General features: G+C 39.2%; 2 protein-coding genes across 9 annotated transcripts in view; one reads left to right on the top strand and one right to left on the bottom strand.

Moving 5' to 3' along the window:
* Window positions 1–17,305, top strand: part of MCMBP (minichromosome maintenance complex binding protein) — a 48,063-nt gene extending 30,758 nt beyond the window's left edge. Inside the window, exons 9-16 of one of the 4 annotated variants that reach the window (XM_008950976.4) lie at window positions 3,356–3,534; window positions 4,201–4,324; window positions 5,837–5,954; window positions 8,097–8,262; window positions 9,749–9,882; window positions 11,056–11,220; window positions 14,649–14,737; window positions 15,149–17,305. In XM_008950976.4, the coding sequence (XP_008949224.2) occupies window positions 3,356–3,534; window positions 4,201–4,324; window positions 5,837–5,954; window positions 8,097–8,262; window positions 9,749–9,882; window positions 11,056–11,220; window positions 14,649–14,737; window positions 15,149–15,275 (1,102 nt within the window). In that variant the 3' untranslated portion in view covers window positions 15,276–17,305. The remainder of the gene's footprint in view (window positions 1–3,355; window positions 3,535–4,200; window positions 4,325–5,836; window positions 5,955–8,096; window positions 8,263–9,748; window positions 9,883–11,055; window positions 11,221–14,648; window positions 14,738–15,148) is intronic. The other 3 variants (XM_003825655.6, XM_024930538.4, XM_063607920.1) reach the window with 3 other exon arrangements.
* A 291-nt stretch (window positions 17,306–17,596) lies between these two features.
* The window catches only part of INPP5F (inositol polyphosphate-5-phosphatase F), a 101,570-nt gene continuing 98,391 nt past the window's right edge, over window positions 17,597–20,775 (bottom strand). For all 5 annotated transcript variants that reach the window (XM_057299011.2, XM_034931605.4, XM_057299013.1 and 2 more), the window contains one exon: window positions 17,597–20,115. In XM_057299011.2, coding sequence (XP_057154994.1) covers window positions 18,963–20,115 — 1,153 coding nt within the window. In that variant the 3' untranslated portion in view covers window positions 17,597–18,962. The remainder of the gene's footprint in view (window positions 20,116–20,775) is intronic.

Here is a 20,775-nt window from a genome sequence, read left to right as displayed (position 1 = left end):
TCACGTGGTAGAGAGCAGACAGCCTTGATGCTTTTGAAGAGTGTAAGCCAGTTACCAGTTACTTGTTTCCTCATGGTTAGACTCAATGTTTTGCATTTTTGGCAGGAATATTACAGAATTGATGTATCCTCAGTATGTTACAGCAGGAGGCATGCGATGTCAGTTTGTCCCTTTACTGGTGAGGTTAATTTTCATTAGTTGGTTAAGGTGGTGACTTCCAGATGTCTCTTCTGTAAAGTTACATTTCTCACTTTGTAATTGACAAGTAACTTGGAGGAAGGTACTTGGGGACATAAATATCCAGTTTCTCATTAAACTTTCATCAATTTATTTTAGCATTCATTGATGATTCTTGCTTGAATCAGTTATTACTTTGTTGGCAATTTTCTAACGCAGTACATTTATTTATTGGCATTCTACTATAAAAGATACCTCTTCCATTTGTTTATTCAAGTAATGTATTATATTTAGTATGGACTAATAGATTCTGATTTTATTCAATGTTAATATCATTATTTTATTTCGAGACCCAAATTTTCCCAGATTTGGCTAGTGGGAGCCACTTTAAGCAGGTGCCGGGTCCTTTTTTTGAGATGATGTTATCATTTTTTAACATTTATTTTCTGGCATATTAAGCTGTTGCAGCTTCATCGTATGCTTTGAAGATCTGAGTCCTAGATGTGCTCGTTGGTACTGGATTAGATTTGCATCTGGGCCCTTAAAGTAGACAGAGCTAGGATACATGCAGCATATGGATACATATATACACACCCACATTTAAATGCACACATATACACTCACATGCATGTTTTGTGTATTTCTAATGTCTGTGAAAAACCATGGGTTCATATTTCTGATTACAGTTCAGCACAGCAGGAGTCACATGTTCTAGTTGTTCTCCTTTCTATATTTATGACTTCCTTTTCTAACAAATTTGATTCCCATTATTCACAATCTGTCGTTTCCCCATTTCTACCATATACAGAAGGGAATTTCAGAATTGGTAACCCATACCACTACAAAACAGAAACCTAGTAATTAGAGTTCAATACATTTCCAGTTCATTTTTATTTTAGAATGCAGCTGTGTAGTCAGAGCTATGTTCCAGTTACTCAGGTAACTTTTCTTCCCCTTCAGTGTGATTTCATTATTTATTTTACTTAGAAAGATTCTCAGAGGTGTCATTCTCGGCTATCCCCATTCCTGCTGTCTGTTCCCACCCAGCCTCCTTAGGGAACCACAGTTTCTGGTTTATCCTTCCTGTATTTATTTTTTTACAAAAATATGAAGATACGTATACATTTTATTTCTACCTTTTTCTTCTATAAAAGATAACATGGTATATATACTCTTACACTTTTTAATTTTTTTTATTAACAACATATCTTGGAAATCTATATCTTCCTCATTCATTTTTGTTTTGTTTTGAGATTGCCAAAAGCAAGGGCTGATGTCCCTCATCTACACCGGAGTCCTCTTGTTGAATACCGGACATTAATCATCTTAGTTTCTGTGTAGGATGAACTTAACATTTTTCACAGTTAAAAAAAAAATGGTACAAAACAAAAATTTTAAACAACTTTAAATAAGCTTAACCATCCCTTAATAATAGTATATGAGATTGTTCATCTTGGCAATTTCTGATTGTGATGACTTTCCTGCTTTAGTTACTTCACTATTGATGTAGTTTAGTTTAGAGGTTGTATTAGGGGTCTCTAAAGGGTCAGAACTGATAGGATAGATGAATATATGAAGGGGAGTTCATTAGGAGAATGACTCACATGATCACAAGGTAAAATCCCACAATAGGCTGGGGAGCAAGGAAGCCAGCCTGAGTCCCAAAATCTCAAAAGTAGGGAAGCCAGCAGTGCAGGCTTCAGTCGGTGGCTGAAGGCCTAAGAGCTCCTGGTGAACCACTGGTGTAGGTCCAAGAGTCCAAAAGCTGAAGAACTTGGAGTCTGATGTTTGAGGGCAGGAAGCATCCAGCATGAGAGAAAGGTGGAGGCCGGAAGACTCAGCCAGTCTGCTCTTTACATGCCTGCCTTTATGCTGGCAGCTGATTAGATGCTGCCCACCCAGACTGAGGGTGGGTCTGCCTCTCCCAGCCCGCTGACTCAAATGTTAATCTCCTTTGGCAGCACCCTCACAGACACACCCAGGAACAATAATTTTCATCCTTCAATCCAGTCAGATTGACAAAGTATTAACCATCACAGAGGTTAAGAGCACAGACAGGCAGGCAGCCTGGGTTGGAGTCCTGACTTGGCCACTTACTAGCTATGTCACCTTGGGCTTGGTTTCCTCATTGTAAATAAGGGTAGATGTGAGGTTTTGGTGAATTTGTACGTGTAAGGCATTGAACGTTGTCTGTCACATGGTACGTACTATGGAAAAGGTTATTATGCTTGTATTAAAAAATACAGGAGTATGAATTTATTACTTCAGTGTCTATAGATTCTATAAAGTCAAGATCTAAAAGATTAGCCATTTGTTTCGGTCGTCTCACAAATCTATCCTCTGCAGATTTATTTAGCAAGTCTGAAAAATTCATACTTTCATTGCTTGTCTACTCAGTCTTCGAGGGATCATGTAAGAATTAAATTTAGGAAAAACAATTAGCAAGATAAGAGATGAATGGATTCTCCACACGCTGAATAATAGATACCAGATGGCTTTTGAGAAAAAGACCCCAGTTTTTGAGATCTGCTGTCAAGTATTCGATGTCCCGGCCAATAGTTCAAGGAGTACCTGTGTTTTGAAATAGCCTTATGAGTGACATCCTACATTCCATTTATTGAAGTGCTGAATAACAAATATTATTGTTTCTGGCCAGGCATGGTGGCTCACGCCTGTAATCCCAGCACTTTGAGAGGCCAAGGCAGGCAGATCACTTGAGGTCAGGAGTTCGAGACCAGCCTGGCCAACATAGTGAAACCCTGTCTCTACTAAAAATACAAAAATTAGCCAGGCATGGTGGTGTGCACCTGTAATCTCAGCTACTCAGGAGGCTGAGGCATGAGAATCGCCTGAACCCAGGAGGCAGAGGTTGCAATGAGCTAAGATCGCATCACTGCACTCCAGCCTGGGCAACACAGTGAGATTCCATCCAAAAAAAAATAAAAATACCGTTCTTGAAAAATTGAATAAATGCATTATTTCATGATATGTCTTAACAAGCCTGAAGTCTGTGTGATGTAACACTTTAGAATGAGAGGCCACTTTCTGTTCTTTAAGGAGATGTACAGGTGGAAATATTCTTGGCTTTAACTCTAATTTTGTTTTCCAAGATGCACATTATTCTTGCATCTGTGCAATTGAGGTCTCTCTAAATTGAAACTTTATCATCTCTCCACAGGGATGCCTCTGCACTGCTGGATCCGATGGAGTGCACAGACACAGCAGAGGAGCAGAGAGTACACAGTCCTCCTGCTTCATTAGTGCCAAGAATTCATGTGATCTTAGCCCAGAAGTTGCAACACATCAACCCATTATTGCCTGCCTGCCTTAACAAAGAGGAGAGCAAAACCTGTAAGTGTAAGTGTTACAGCCTAGTCAACTATCGACTGTTAGCCTCAGTGTGTCCAGAGCTGCCTGTAACGTGCTCATAGTGGAATTGAGAGTCAGGTCTTCATTCCTCACAATAAGTGTTTTCAGTAATCTCTCTCTCGTTGCCCCATTTTTCTCTTACATTAATTCTCTTCACTGAAATGAGGACAAAAGAGTATACAAGGCTGGGTGCAGTGGCTCACGCCTGTAATCTTAGCACTTTAGGAGGCCGAGGTGGGTGGATCACCTGAGGTCAGGAGTTCGAGACTAGCCTGGCCAATATAGTGAAACCCTGGCTCTACTAAAAATACAAAATTAGCCAGGTGTGGTGGCGTGTGCCTGTAATCCCAGCTACTCGGGAGGCTGAGGCAGGAGAATCACTTGAACTGGAGGCAGAGGTTGCGGTGAGCTGAGATGGCGCCATTGCACTCCAGGCTAGGCAAAAAGAGCAAAACTTGGTCTCAAAAAAAAAAAAAAAAAAAAGGAGGATGCAAACTGCCTTATTTTTAAGATTAGCATCACTTACTGACGGATATGTTAAGCTTTACTTACTGTCTACTGAATTGTGCTTTGCTCACGTAGTTATTTTTTACCTAAGACACTTGAGAGGAACTGGAGTGTGTGTCCTGACTCAGGTCTTCCTTTCTCCTTCAGTTGTTTCAAGTTTCATGTCCGAATTGTCTCCAGTCAGAGCAGAACTTCTTGGGTTCCTTACTCATGCCCTTCTGGGGGATAGTTTGGCTGCTGAATACCTTATATTACATCTCATCTCCACAGTGTAAGTGCTGTATCCTGGTGGGAATTAGGGGAGTTTGGTGTGTGTGGAAGTGGAAGAGCGGGAAGATTGCTGGTGTCATTTGTGTGTTTTCCTTATTGGGCTTCATCACATGGTTTTTATCTGTTCAGTGTTAACTGTTATACCAAATCACAGACAAATTCCTTTTCTCACAGTTTCACATTTAGCATTTTGATTATGTCCCCTTAAATTTTAGAGCCAAAATCAGATAAAGCAGTGGTCCCCAACCTTTTAGGCACCAAGGACCCATTTCATGGAAGACCATTTTTCCATGGACCGGAGTGGGAATGGTTTCAGTATGAAACCGTTCCACCTCAGAACATCAGGCATTAGTTAGATTCTCATAGGGAACACACAAATGTGCAGTTCACAATAGGGTTCGCGCTCCTGTGAGAGTCTGATGCCACTGCTGATCTGACAGGAGGCGGAACTCAGGCGGTAATGCCCACTCATCCACCCCTCACCTCCTATGTTGTGGCCTGGTTCCTAACAGGCCATGAACCAGTACTGGTCCACGGCCTGGGCGTTGGGGACCCCTGAGATAAAGGACCTGGCTGATGAGTAAAATGAGCTGTTTTATCCCTTTTGCATTCTGAACGCTCTGTTTATACATCCCAAGGCGCCCACGTCATGTGCACGTTTAACGTGGACATCGACACTAGCACCGCATCCCTTGACTCCACTGTATTTCTTTGTTTCTCATTTTAAAACTAGTGTGGGCCTTTGACAAGTTCCAAGAACATAAGGAGGAAAATGCACATCATCTGTAATTTCACCACTTAGAACCTCCGTTAACCTTTAGGTACATGTTCATTGGTTTTTGTTTACATATGTATACATCCTTGCATAGGTCTTAGTTACACTCTAAGCACAGATGCATGTCTTGTTTTCAGCAGTTGATATATATTAAACATTTTCCCATCATAATGCTTCATGAACTTTGTAGTGGCTGCAAAGTATTTCACTATGCAGTTGTACCATACTGTAACCATTTCCCTAAATGTTAGCTTTTCCTAGCTTTTCTCTATTATAAAGTTGCAGGAAACATCTTTGTGCTGTAAATCTTATCTTTTCTCAAATCAGTCTGTGACAGTAGTACATAATGGTTGAGAGCACAGGCTCTGGAACCAAACTACCCGGATTCATATCCCAGCTCTGTCAGCTTCCGTTTAGATGAACATGTTGCTTATTATCATCTCTGTGCCTCGGATTTCTCATCTGTGAAGCAAAGACAACAGCACCTACCGCTGAATGGTTAGGGGTTAAATGAGGAAGCATTTACATACTCAGAACGGTCTTTGGCACGTGACCAGCAGCACTTACGTACAAATATTGGCTATTACTTTTATTGCTGTTATTCTGATAAAATAACTGGTCAGAATATTCTGGTTTATTTTTAATGACAATATTAAGCTAATTTTTCTATTCTTCGCTATTTGATAGAAATCAGGAAGTCACTTCAGCATCTTATTGATTGATTTCTTTCTTTTCTAGATATACAAGAAGAGATGTCCTTCCACTAGGAAAATTTACAGTTAACTTGAGTGGTTGCCCACGGAATAGTACCTTCACGGAACACTTGTATCGAATTATTCAACATCTTGTTCCAGCAGTAAGATGAATATAAATATGTATTATAAACCTAAGCACACTTAAAAAATCCATCTAACTGTCTTTCATTCACTTCAAATATTTAACTTAGAGATTTTAATAGATCTTATTTAAGGGGAAACAAAGCCTGCCAAATTACATAATTTAAAATGTACGTTCCCCTAAACGTTTCACTTTTTTTTGTCTTTTTGCCTAAGCACAAATTTCTGTAAGTCTAACAAAACAATTGTAGTAACTCCCTTAAAATTACACTCTGTTGATACCAATTTGTCCAATTTGGTATCCTTTTTGTACACTAAAGTCTTAAATCTAAATAAACTCTAAATTGTAGGAGCATAATTCTTTTAGTTGAGGTAATAAAGTTCTTTATCTCCATTGCCTCAATTTTAATTCCTGTTTGGAAAGTTGAGCTCACTTTATTTGCCAGGGTATCTGGAATGCAGTATTTGCGTGGTGGTAGGATCTTGGGAACAGGGGAATTGCTTCTGATTAGTTGTGTGACTGAAAATACTGATCACTTCTTTGGAAATTGAAGAGGGTGCACTAGATCCTTATTGAACCGAATGTATTCAGTGTCTCAGTGCTAACACTCGTCCAGGCCCTCAAGAAGCAGAAGTGGACTGGAATATACCAGCAGTTCTCAGTCTCCTTAGACTCACTTTACACTCTGAAAAATGTGTTCATACTCAAAGAGCTGTTTTTCATGTTATGATTATATTTATCATTAATTTACCAAACTAGAAGATAAAGTAAATACACCTATTAAAAATAAAAAATTACATATAAATATTTTTATAAAAACAACTTTTCCCAAGCCAAAAATGATTAGTGATAAAGGTGACATTGTTTTACATTCTTGCAAATCTCTTCAATGTCTGGATTTATAGGAGACAATGGATGCTTGTATCTGCTTCTGCCTTCAGTCTATTGTAGTCTCAGGTTTTGGTTGAAGTATATGAAGGAAAGCTGGCCTCACACAGATGGAAAAGTAGTTGGTAAAGGAAGGATGGTTTCAATAGCCTTTGCAGATAACCGGGTGGTGGTCTTTGATACTAGACCAAAACTGTCCACATGAGATTTTCTTAAAGATAGTTAAGTGTGGAATCTGAAATCCTATTCGTAAACTTTCCATAGTCTGCTATGGTAAAATTCATTAGTCTCGCACATTGAAAGGATCTTTTATCCATGCATGAGTTTGACCTGATTGACCCTGTAAAAGGGTTTAAGCAATTCCCTGGGGGTTCTCGGGACCACATTTTGAGAATTATTGAAACAGATCCTTTGCCCTCACAGAGTTTAGGTAGAAGACCAACAAATAAATTAATACATGGTAGGTCATTTAAGCACCCCTAAGCTCCTCGTTTTCTTAGAATCACTGAGGTAATACACAAAACTCCTCTAAATTTTCGCAATATATCTTACCTCTTCCTTGACAGCCTTCCCCCACCATACCCTCTTCTCCATCCCTGCCACATTGTTTCAGGCTGGAGGGATGGAAGAATGGATTGGTGTATAAGGCAGAGCACAGAGGGTGTTGGGAATGGTGGTTCAAGAGCTGGAGGAGGAGCATAGATGGTTCGCTTACTCGTTAAACACTGAGTGAGAAGGTGCTCGCGTCCTGGAGGCACCTCCTGAGAGCTGCAAGTCCATCCACAGCTCAGTGTGCTCTGCTCCTTGATTTTTCTCTGAAAAGTTTGTTCAAAAATGTCTATGATAAATGAATACAATTTTAACTCAAAGAATATAGAGGAAAATTAAGCTTTTCTCTCCCTGTCTTGAAGAGTAAAATTAACATTTTCTTTTTGCTAGCTAGCTTGTGTTAGGTGAAAGAAGTTAGGTTTTGGGGTATTTAATATTTGTATGTCAGTTATCTACCATTTGTTTCATTGGTTAAATTAAAATTGATTTTCAAGAATATTGAACAAGACATTTGAGAATAAAGTAGCTCATAAAATGGATGAAATTCAAATGTAAGATCTAGATACTATTTTTGCTTCTAGAGTTCAAGAAACCATATCACTACTCCCTTAGAAATTTATAAGATCACTTTTTCCATATGAAACACAATGTTTAATTCCAAGTACATATTTACTTAAAACAGGGAAACTTAAATTCTTGTTCACTAAAAAATTTCTCTTTGCAGTCTTTTCGTCTACAGATGACTATAGAGAACATGAACCATTTGAAATTCATTCCCCACAAAGACTACACAGCCAATCGCTTGGTCAGTGGGCTCCTCCAGCTGCCCAGCAATACTTCCCTTGTAATCGATGAGACTCTCCTGGAACAGGGGCAGCTGGATACCCCAGGTACGTACATAGATGTTTCTCTTCCATTTCTGACTTCCTTCGCACTAAAGCCAGATCTAGGAATAACTTTTAGAAGAGGATCTATGGACAAATTCACATTTAACAACGTAAGATAAAGGCTTGGCATATGAATTTGATTAAAGCATATGTTATAAACTAATTATATACACCAACTATGTTTTGCCATAGTATTCTAAAAGTAGTACAATGGAACAGATATATATCTTATATAATATATATCATATAATATATAATGTCTCATTTAATATATATCATATATATTTTATATATTATATATAATGGAGCAATAATATAAAGGGTAGTATTAATATAATGGAGCAGTAATATAAAGGGTAGTATTAGATGTTGAGGGTCATAAGGGTTCTTTGGTGAAAAGTTTTATTGTGTCAGCGAATGGCTGGAGCAGTCTTCATGGGCCTACAGTGTTGGGTTCTTTTGCGTAGTTGTATATAACCTAAAATTTTTTTTTCAGTGAGTGTAAGGAATGGTAGAGACAGGGTCTCGCTATGTTGCCCAGCTGATCTTGAATTCCTGGGCTCAAGTGATCCTCCTGCCTTGGCCTCCCACAGTGCTGGGATTACAGGTGTGAGCCACTGCACCTGCCCCAAATAGCTTTTTAAAAAGCTGAAATAGGAGGAAGCTTTGCCTTTAGTCATCTAATACCTCAAAAGGGAAGTGTAGAAAAGATCTAATAGAATTTTTTTTTTGTTTTGAGACGGAGTCTTGCTCTGTCGCCCAGGCTGGAGTGCAGTGGCCAATCTTGGCTCACTGCAGCCTCCAACTCCCGGGTTCACACCATTCTCCTGCCTCAGCCTCCCGAGTAGCTGGGACTACAGGCACCCGCCACCACGCCTGGCTAATTATTTTTTAACCTCCCGTTGTAAAGTTTGTAAATGGTTTTCAGAGAATGTCTGAGAAATAATAGATCAAATGGTTTGCACTAACCTCAGTTGCGGAATATATTATAAAATCACAAGAAAGCAGATTGTTTACCAGTGCTCAAATGAAGACAATTAAGAATACACTGCTGGCGATCAGCTCAAGAGGTAAAGGTAGAAGAAAAAATGAGGTAGACTGGGCATGTTTAAGGCAAAGGGGAATATAAAATCTGTAAAATTCACTAGGCTGATCTATGTATGAAGGTAGTTTTAGTGTTTCCTTGGTTTCGCCCTGTAAATACACCACTTAGAAATAATCATACTTGGGAACTATTTTATGTCTAGGTGCATACCAGATGCTAGGTATTAGATTTGCGGGGGTATCCCCTGCCCCAAGAAAGTTCTACCTTGACCAAGACTGTTGTAAGCCTACACACTTAGTGACGTTTAGCTTAGTAAACTGGACAGCGCCTCATACCCTTTATTAAAAGTGGTAGAAACTTCATGGCTCATCATCGGTGTCAGCAAAACTGATGTGTTTAGATGATTAAAGTCAAATGACTGAAAGTGTTTTCCTGCCTTCGTAGGTGTTCATAATGTGACAGCCCTGAGCAACCTCATAACGTGGCAGAAGGTGGATTATGACTTCAGCTACCATCAGATGGAATTCCCCTGCAATATTAACGTTTTCATTACTTCGGAGGGGAGGTCACTCCTCCCGGTATGATGAGTCATTTTTAAATGGAGGGAGGTTGACATTGGAAAAATATCTACATTTTTGCTGTTTCTTGGTACCGCTTATTAATAAGTTACATTTGTTGTAAAAAAAAAAAAAAAAAACTGTGACTGCTGATCATTAAGGGAATTGAGTATTTTGCACTGCCATGGATGAAAACCTTACATCTACCAAGCTCAGGTATCAGCAAGTCATGAGACCAGCAAGGCTGTTGGCAGCAGAAACACCCACATCTGAGCATAGCGAGATTGCCTGATTTTAACATCCAGACTTCTGTTCTTGCTACCTTTGACCCATTGTTTTCTGCTAATCTTATGTGAAAAATATTTTAGAGTTCCTTTTAAAATGTCCTTGGTCACTTGGTAGTTATTTTCATGCTTTGTGGTGAAATGCTCTGGTATGTCTTCAGAGTGGCTGGTAAAGAGAGCTTTTAATTCTGTGGATGATGGGAAATGCTCCCAGTTGTCAAATGGTGTGTAGTCTCTGAATAATAGTATTTACCTGCGATTGATGAGAAACCGCCTTTGACTAAGAATGAAATGGCTCAAGGATATGTTTTCTGTGTGCAAGTATTGATAGACCTTTTTAATTAGCTGCTTTTTAGAGGTTGGCTACATTTTTGTGTGCTTACTGATACCATTGAGGAAACATAAGTAACCAAGAAAAAGCTTTCATAATTATTTCTGAGGTAGTTATAAAGCATGTAAATTAATATTAAAAATAGATGCTCACTGGCTGCGGTGGCTCACGCCTGTAATCCTAGCACTTTGGGAGGCCAAGGCAGTTGGATTGCGTGAGCCCAGAACTTTGAGGCCAGCCTGGACAACATGACGAAACTTGTCTCTACAAAAAATCCAAAATTAGTCAGGCATGGTGGCGTGCACCTGTGGTCCCACTACTAAGGAGGCTGAGGTGGGAGGATCACTTGAGCCTGGGAGGCAGGTTGCAGTGAGCTGCAATCACACCACTGCACTCCAGCCTGGGTGACAGGACAAAACCCTGTCTCACACACAGAAAAAAAAACATTATTCCCTCCCCCTAAATAATAAGTGGAATTTTTTAATTCCTATAGGGGCTGACAGAGATGATGCATCTTTCTTTAAAAATGTAGATTAATTTAGGAACTCAGAAAATACAGTGTACTCCTTCTCTTTTCAGGCAGACTGCCAGATTCACTTACAGCCCCAGCTAATTCCACCAAACATGGAGGAGTACATGAACAGCCTTCTCTCAGCGGTGCTGCCTTCCGTGCTGAACAAATTCCGCATTTATCTAACCCTTTTGAGATTCTTGGAATATAGCATATCTGATGAAATAACCAAGGTATGTCTAGGTTAAAATAAAGGATTTCCCTGTGTTGAATTGCAGTATGTAACCAATTTACATTTACCATAATTACTGATAAGGTAATTTTGCTATTTGTTTTCTGTCATGTCTTTTTTAATTCCTCTGTTACTCCATTATTGTCTTTTTGTTTGAAATAGGTATTTTCCAGTGTCCCATTTTAATCCCTTGAAGTTTCTTAAAGTTATTTTCTTAGTAGTTGTCTTCGGGGGATAAACTTAACATGTTAGTATAATCATCTATTAGGGATTAATGCCAGTTTGTTTAGTTATTTTTAATTTAAAAAAAATTTGTGTGGCTAATGCCATTTTAATTATATTATACAAAGACTTTGCCCCTTTATAATTCCATTCCTTCTCCTCTCCCTTGTGCTGCTGTCATACAATTACCTCTCAGTACATTGTATGTCCATCAACACATTTAGAATTACTGCTTTTGCAGTTGTCTTTTAGAGAAAAAAGTTAGAAATGGAAAAGACTTCTGTACTATTTTTTCTATTTGCCTATGCAATCACTTTTACCAGCACCCTTTATTTCCTCATGTGGGTTCATGTTACTGTCTAGTGTCTTTTCATTTCAGCCTGAAGAACTGTCTTTAGTGTTTCTTGCATGGCAGGTCTACTTGTGCAAATTCTTTTTTTTTTTTTTTTTTTTGAGACAGGGTCTCGCTGTGTCATCCAGGCTAGAGTGCAGTGTTGTGATCATGGCTCACTGCAGCCTCAACCTCCCCAGGCTCAAGCGATCCTCCCACTTCAGCCTCCTGAGTAGTTGGGACCACAGGCATGTGCCACTGTGCCCAGCTAATTCTGTTTTTTGGGTTTTTTTGTTTGTGTGTGTGTGTGTGTGTGTTTGCAGATAGGGGATCTCTTTATGGTGCCCAGGCTAGTCTCGAACTCCTGGGTTCAAGTGATCCTCTCTCCTTAGCCTCCCAAAATTCTGGAATTAGAGGTGTGAGCTACCTCGCCCAGCCCTCTTTTAAGTTTTTGTTTATCTGGGAATGTCTTAATTTCTCCTTAAGGCTAGTTTTGCTGGATGTAGAATTCTTGGTTTATAGTCTTTGTCTCATCATTTCGAATATGTCCTCCCACCACTTTCTGGCCTCTGGTTTCTACTGAGAAGCCAATTAGTTTCTGATAAGGATCCTTTGTACACACTGAGTCATTTTTCTGTCACTGCTTTCAAGATTTTGTGGCTTTTGACAGTTTTGACTATGATGTGTCTATGTGTGGATCTCTGAGTTTATCCTACATGGAGTTTGTTGAGCTTCTTGGAGGTGCAGAATAATTCATATTTTGGGGAAGTTTTCAACAAGTTTGGGAAGGTTTTGGCCATGTTTCTTTCTGCCTCATTTCTCTCTGCTCTCCTTCTGACACTCCCACTGTGTATCTGATGGTGCATTTAATGGTATCCCACAGATCTTCAAGGCTCTGTTCATTTTCCCTCATTCTTCTTTTTTTGTTCTGTTTCTTAGACTAATCTCAGTGAACTTATCTTCAAATTCAGTGATTTTCTTCTGCCTGATCAAATCTGAGCACCTCTAGAGAATTTTTACTATATTTTTCAACTCCAGAATTTTTATTTCCTTCTTCTAAAAAATTATTTCTCTCTTTTTATTGATACTCTCTATTTGGTGATTCTCATATTTTCCTGAAGTTCTTTTTATGTGGTTTCCTTTATTTCTTTGAATGTTTAAAATAGCCAATTTAGAGTCTTTTTGTCTAATGTTTGAGTTTCCTCTGGGACAGTTTTCTACTGACTCCCTTATCCCCAAAGTGTGAGCCATACCTTCTGGTTTCTTTGTACTTTTTTGTTGAAAACCAGACATTTTATTTGGTCAGTGGGGTCTCACTGTATCACCCAGGCTGGAATAGTAAGTAGCACAGCCACAGCTCACTGCAGCCTTAAACTGCTGGGCTCAAGTGATCCTCTTGCCTCAGTAGCTGGGACCATAGGTGTGCACCACCATGCCCAACTAAAGTTTTGTTTTTTTGTTTTTTCTTTTCTTTTTTTTTTTCTTTCTTTTTTTTTTTTTGTAGTGATGAGGTCTTGCTTTATTGCCTAGGCTGGTCAACTCCTGGCTTCAAGTAGTCCTCCCACCTTGGCCTCCCAATGTGTTGGGATTACAGGTGTAAGCCACCACATCTAGCCACAACCAGACATTTTAAATTATATAATATGGCAACTCTGCTTTGGAAGTTACTCTGGAAATTAAACCTCCTTAGGGTTTATTGTTGTTGCTGTTTGTTACCGTTGGTAGGTTGTTTAGTAACTTTTTTGACTAATTCTATAAAGTCTGTATCTTTGTCACATGTGGGCACTGAAGTCTCTGCTCTGTTAGTTTTGTGGTTAATGATTGGAAAGAAATTTCCTTAAATGCTGGGAAGTAGTCTCCCAGTCTAAGGGTGAATAATAATCATAAATAAAAATAAAAGTTGGGGCAAGCCTTCAATTCAACACTTAGCCATACAATTTACAAGCCTTAGCCTTCATTTCCTGCTCGCACAGAGCCTCCAGGTTATGCAGAGGTGGGAGTTAAGGTCTCTGAGCATGTCTGCAGCCTTCTGAGTTCCTAGGAGTTACATACTTAAGGTTTTCAGAGCCCTCTACAGACATGTCATTTCCCAGCTAGCTTTTCCGTTTAAGGGTTTGGGTTAGTCTGTTTGCCGCAGCTGTTACCCAGTGTCTCAGGTAGCTAAGGTGATTGGTAATTTCTTCCGATTGTTTTTGATAAATGCCCTGGGGAAAGAGGTGGTTCATAGTAGACAGGCTTCCAGTCAGGTTAAATAAAGACAACCTTGCAAATGGGTCCTTCCAGGGAGCCACCAGACAGGTGGTCAGATGACAGTTCTCCGGGAATGGCACTTGGAAGGAGCCCTAGCCCTGTTCTCTCTCCAGTGGCTGCCAGGCTGTTGATTTTTGAAGCTACTAATTATCGCCTGGAGGGGAGGGGGTTGGAATTTAGGAGTAGGACATGTTAAAATGCTGCAAGGCTCAACATTCTTACCAGTAATCACCTGGTTTTCTTGCATAAATGCTCTCTGGATTGCTGCAAGTATGGTTTTATTTCTAGTTTTTAAAAAGCTGATTTTGATCACTGTTAACAGTAGAGACAGTTTTCTGCGGTCCCTTCTCTGCCATTTTCACTAACATCACTCTTCCTTTGTGGAAAAGCATTGTTTCCTATGCCAGTTGCTGATTTATATGTTTGCTTGACCTTAAATGAATCTGAGTTTCATTATTTTATTTTCCTCAGCAGCATTATGTATGTATCTGCTTTGGTACTTTCACCCATATTGCCTCCTTTGTCTAAGAGGCTGACATCCACCTTACTACATCAGTCAAGGAACCATGTTAATTTTCTTTTCCTTACAAAAATGCACATCATTTACATTTACTCTTTTGATAAAGGCAGTTGAAGATGACTTTGTGGAAATGCGGAAGAACGACCCTCAGAGCATCACTGCTGATGATCTTCACCAGCTGCTCGTGGTGGCTCGGTAAGTGGCGCATGCCCATTATTGCTGTTTCGGTAAGCTTGTGTATATGTCTTCTGAGTTATTCAGCAGTAACTGAGGCAGACTTCTAAAAACGGAAATGAACTTTTCCTTTTAAAAACGCTGTATGAAAGGGCTCATTGAGGGGGAATCGAGTTTGGCTGGTGATCTCTTCAGTGGAACAGGCATGCTGCTTGTTCTCTAAGCTTCAAAGAGTGAGCCACTTTCCAATTCTGACTCTTCAACGATTTCTTTTTAGAAGCCTAACTTGGCTGTTGACTTGTGTGTAACTACCATACGGTCTTGTCTCCTAACGTGCTCTGTGTTTTCACAAAGTATTCCTAGGTCTTAAAAAAAATTTAAAACTTACTATCCCAGCTCTAGACTTAAATTTGTTTCTGTGTTTCAAACCAGGTGTCTGTCTCTCAGTGCTGGTCAGACAACACTGTCAAGAGAACGATGGCTGAGAGCAAAGCAGCTAGAGTCTTTAAGAAGAACGAGGCTTCAGCAGCAAAAATGTGTGAATGGAAATGAACTTTAAAGATGTAATACCTATGAAGAGTAATGGGCAAATTGTAGCCACATAATTGTAAAATTCAGATATTCATTTATACCACATTGTTTTATAGGTAATTTCTATCACAAACCAGTGACATTTCCTGAAATCAAGCCTGGTAACACCTGATGTTTGTATGATATTCAGTAAGGACTTTTACCTTACTGATTTCATGGAGCTTTTGAAGTTTGTTTTATAATTATATAAATTAGTAATGATGTAAAAAAAAGTATTTGATATTAAAAGTTTAATATTGATAATGTTGCTGATTGTACCATTTCCTTAGCTTCAGCTGAGTCATAGGCCAGACTGTTGAAATGCTGAAATGAAGAAGGTTGTTGCAGTTTCAAAGTCAGAGGAATCGTGCTTCGGATTTCTTATGTTTTCTAGTTCTCTGTTTTTCCAGTTCACAGTGGGTTGGGGTGCATTCAGTAGTCCATCTTTGGGGAACGGAGGCGTACTTGCCATTGATTCACATGACTACATGAAATTCTGTACTGTCATTTCCCAGATGTTTGGCCACAGAAACTTTTTCCCACTTAACATTTGTTAACAGCCTGCAAAACTAAACTTGTACATGGCAGTGGTTCCCAGACTTTTGTATTTTATGGACCGGTAGTAATATTTCCAAAAATCTGGGGTACTATAAGGTTGCCAATTTACCTTGCCAAGTAATCCGAATAAATCACTGTATTATCACCATTTTTTTCATAAAAGGACAATCTATCTCTGAATAAGAGGAGTCCTTTAAACGGAATGAATGTGGCTTTTGGGGGCAAAAGAAACCAAGACACTACATTGTCTTTATTTTCTCCTATCCCAGTGCATTTGAGAACCATGCATAAGGGAATGCTGTGCTACAAAGCTGTGCCCAAATATGAAAACAAACAAAATAGTAAACTTAAAAAGCAATACCCCCTTTAGAAAGTTTTTATTTTCTTAAATGTCACTGAGTTGCTTTGATTCGATTGGATTTTTGGCATTTTATATGGGATCATCAGTTGGTTCCAAGTATGTTAGATCAGCTAACATCTGCTACTCCAGTAACAGCCTCGTACAACTGCAGGTAGGTTTTCTCCAGACCAATTAGTTTTAATAGAGCAAACTAACAGACTGTAGTAGCATGGTTATGGCAACCAGAATCTTCAGAAAGGTTAGGACATTACTTTTTAAGCTGTCAGTGGTATCAAATAACTAACTTACCTAGTTGGAGGCAGATAAAGGATCCCTTACGTTTTTTCCTATAAGGCCTAAATTGAAATTGTTAACCAAGGAAACAGGGTCAGCCTTGAAAAATCAAGGAATTCATTGTACCTAATAACTGAAGTAAAAATTACTAGTTGTTCAACTTTTCCTAAACTCAAATCTATTTTTATAAACAAATGTAAATAATGTTTATATTAGAGTTGAACTGGTTTTCATTTTTATAACTGGTAGACTAGACCTTCCTTAAACTTTTAGAAATAAAACGAAGGCTTCACTGGATTTGTGAGGATAAAATACATTTTCTTTAATTGTCCTAGAGCAAAGTACATTAGTTCACCATGTGTTTTTTGTGCCAATGTAAATTGTAATTTACCAAAGAAAAATACATACATTGCTTGGTCTTGCAGAAAAGTTCCCTTGAAAGAACCTTTCCAATAAATAAAACGTCCCAAATTAGCAGTACCTTGGGCTGTTTTTCATGAGTAAGAAGATTCACCATCCCATGTGATCTGTGTGGAAAAAGACCATGTCCTCTTGGTGGAAGACATGAGAGAGCTGAACTGAGGTGGAGGAGGTGGTGCAAGAGGGACCTTCCTGCTCAAGGCCCGCCCAGGCAGCGGAATGGAGTGCAGTGCTTGGCTGCAGAAACCCTTTGTCCCTCACCTATATATACACGGACAGTCAAGTTTGTTGCTCTAACGTAAGGCACAGCGTTAATCCTGTATGGCCAGGAAACTGAGTAGACTCCTGTGTAACCCTGTTTGGAACTTTGCCTTAAAATGATTTTTCAAAGATCTCTTTCGAACTAATTTCTGTAGAGTTTAAACGTGTATTTTATCACCTAATGTTGGGTTGTATTTTCTCCCATGTTGGGAACCCTTAATATTTTCAGGACCCGGAAGAAAAGTTGGTAGAAGCAAGCATTCAGTTTTGAATGTTTGGATTTAAAGTATAGTTTCTGATCCATTTCACTTTTTAAATCATGAGTATATTTCAAAGGAGTAACATACTGGCAAAAGCTAGACCAAGTGTTCAGTTATAGCAAATCTGCCGTTTACAAATTCTTTAATCATCTGTTATGCAAGGAATTCTCATACACATTTGTCACTTTAAATTACAATGGTACTTTAATAATCACAAGATTTAACACGTAAAAAGATAGCACTAATAAATAACAAAAGTGGAATGCTTATCAAAGTTACGACATAATGTTCAGCTGAGAATCAGTCACTTCAACAGAGTAAAGCTCTAAAGACACCAGACGAACCAATACTTGTTGGAATATGCCATACAACTTTCTTACTGTGGGGATTACAGGGGCAGCCCTGGTTCTGTGTGGTCACAGTTATAGTCAGACAGATTCAGCACAATTGTGTTTCAGACTTAAATTGTTTTTGAGACACGGTCTTGCTCTGTCCCCCAGGCTGGAGGTCAGTGGCACGATCACAGCTCACTGCAGCCTCAATCTCATGGGCTCAAGCAATCCTCCTGCGTAGCTAGAAACACAGGCATGCGCCACTATGCCCAGCTAATTTTTGTATTTTTTTGTAGAGACAGATGTTTCCCAGGCTGGTCTCAAAACTCCTGGCCTCCCAAAGTGTTGGGATTATAGGTGTGAGCCACTGCACTAGGCCCAGACTAAATTTTGAAGTTGTGGATCATCTACATAAGATGTCGAGGATGCCCCTCCTGGAATAAATTAAAACCTGACTGACTTCTAGAATTTCCAGTAGCCAATATGGGTGTTCTTACATTCCTGAAAACAGCAAAATGAAACCTAATAGGTGCTGGTATTCACCTCTGATGTATCAGGTTTACTGTGTGACAAGTCTTAATGCTCCTAGGTTTACATTGTATAGGCAGCAGAGTATTTTTAATGTGTTCAAGTAGAATACGGGGAAAATTAGGATCAAATGAGAATTCATTTCTCTAGTGTCAATAACCCTCAACTCCTCAGGGAACAGTTAAGCCATCAAAACTAAAATAGCTTTATATTCAAATGCTTCAGTAACATGTTAAAGTCACTAAAAACTAAATGTGTAATTTACTTTGTAGAGGTAAGAACACACAGGAATGAACTGACAAACAGAACAAATTATGAAAAACGCTAATCCCCTAAGCATCTGCATGTCCAGCCCTTGTGTCTACTTAATGTAGTCTACCCACCCCACTCCAAAAAAAGGTTCAGATTATATCCCAAAGTGACCTGTTGCTGAATTACTTTCAAATAAGCAAAGTGCTCTGTAGTGTATAAGCTACTCAGGTCTACACATTCTAGAATGATGCACTTCTGTAGTTCTGGCTGTAAAATTTGGAAATCTACTCAGGTTCAGACTCCGTTTAAAACCCTTTCCAATGAACAGAATTTGTGATCCCTGGGTTCAGACAGTACAATTAAAATACCCCAAGAGGTGAAAATTTCATATTTTTAAATAAAAGCCATGGAAGGATTCTTATGGCTAAAAGCTAAATCTGAATTATCCGTGTCTGGCATTGTATAAACATCTTTTTAAGTTCATTTTGCTGGACTTGATTAATGATTTCAGGTTCTGGAGGACTCTTCTGAACTTTTGACACTGCAAAGTTTATCCCATGGGTTAATCCAGCTTGGGTAATACTAGCAACCTGGACCATGGAACTTCGAATCTTGGCAAAGGGAGAGACTGCTCTGCTGCTACTGCTCTCTGAAGGAGAAGGAGTTACATGAAGCCCTGTCTCAAGTTCAAGCATGCTGGAAGCGGAGGTGGGGGTTTTTTGAGATGCAACTGAATGCGCTGGCTCAACTGACAAAAACTGTGGGCCTGTTGCAGAAAGAGAGACATCTAATTGGGATGGCCGAGAAGGTGTCTGTTCTGTTGATTCTGATTGGGTTTCTTCATTTGAAACTTGATTGGTCATTTGATTTCTTTCCTGACTAGCCTGCTGAGACACAGACCTGGTCTCTGATAGGTGGGTCACTTTGTTTTGTGCATCTTGCACAAATCTGTGGCAGTAAATATCCATAGGCTTGGCAAAGCCAGTCAATATGTGTACGTTGCCAGCAGAAGGACTTTTCTTCAAAGGAGACTCCTGGCCTTTTCCAAGCCCACTCCCATGAGCAACAGTAATCTCTGAAGGAGCATGAATGCTACTATCTGTGCTGCTAAGAGACTGGGACCGACTGCCCAATCGAGGCGCTGAGGCAATAATACCACAACTAGGAAGAACGTAATCTATTGGCCCTACACTCTCTAATGAGTTAGCTAGCTGCCTGTCTTCATCAGACTTAGAATTTGTAAGGAATTCATCAGAGTGGTATGAGTCATTATCTGAAGACATGTCCCCATCAGACTCTGCCTGAACCTTATCCATCACTCCTGTGTTTTCCATAGTTTCAAGACTACTATCTGATTTCCAAAGATTTACTTTTAAGTTTGGTTTTAGAAAGTTAACTTTCATTTCAGGTTTGGTAAAGTTTCCTAGCTTTCGGAGGTTGCCAATATTTACATTGGATTTGGTCTGCTTCACTTTTTGATTTAGAGATGAAAATTTGCTCATTAAAAAATTCTTTCCCTGGGCCAAAGAACCTTGGTTTTGAGACCTGATACCAATGATGTCTTCGTGAGGTTTACTGCTCTTCCTACAAATTAGAAGAGAAAAAAAGTTAATTCCCCATGGAATCCAATATGCCAGTTCCAGTTATTAACATAAGTGAAAACAGTTATTCAAATTGGTCCCAACTTCTTGAAAACAGTGCATTGCTAACTGACAGATAACCCTCAGAGTTGACATTAAAACAGTGCTATCCAATAGAAATATATGAAATACATGCATAATTACAATTTTTCTAGCAGCCACATTAGAAAGCAGCAGTGAAATTAACAGTATTTCATTTAACCCAATATATACAAAATATTTCAACATAAAATATTAAAAGATGATTAATATTCCTTTTTGGACTAATTCAATATAGGCAATGTGTAGTGTTCTATAATTACAGCACACCTGAATTCAGCCTAGTCGCATTCTAAAAGGCTTCACAACCACATGTGGTGAGTGGCTACCATTGTGAGCAGTGCGGGTCTAGCACAGCCACCATCTGTACAATCAGCAAAGACATCTCTGACTGTAAATGGGAATCTGCAGCACCTTAACTAAGGTTATCTATACACATCCCAGTGTGGCTCAAATTCAGATAGTGGGGGGAGACAGGAGTAAGACTTCCATTTTCTTATATGTCCTGTGGGTTACCTGATTTTAAAAGATTTGGGACATTTAACAATTAGTGTCTTCTCTCCTT

The sequence above is a fragment of the Pan paniscus genome, chromosome 8 (genome assembly GCF_029289425.2).
Source record: "Pan paniscus chromosome 8, NHGRI_mPanPan1-v2.0_pri, whole genome shotgun sequence".
In the NCBI taxonomy this organism is placed as follows: domain Eukaryota; kingdom Metazoa; phylum Chordata; class Mammalia; order Primates; family Hominidae; genus Pan; species Pan paniscus.
Note: the sequence above shows the minus strand (reverse complement) of the source record. Positions and strands in the feature narration are given on the sequence as shown.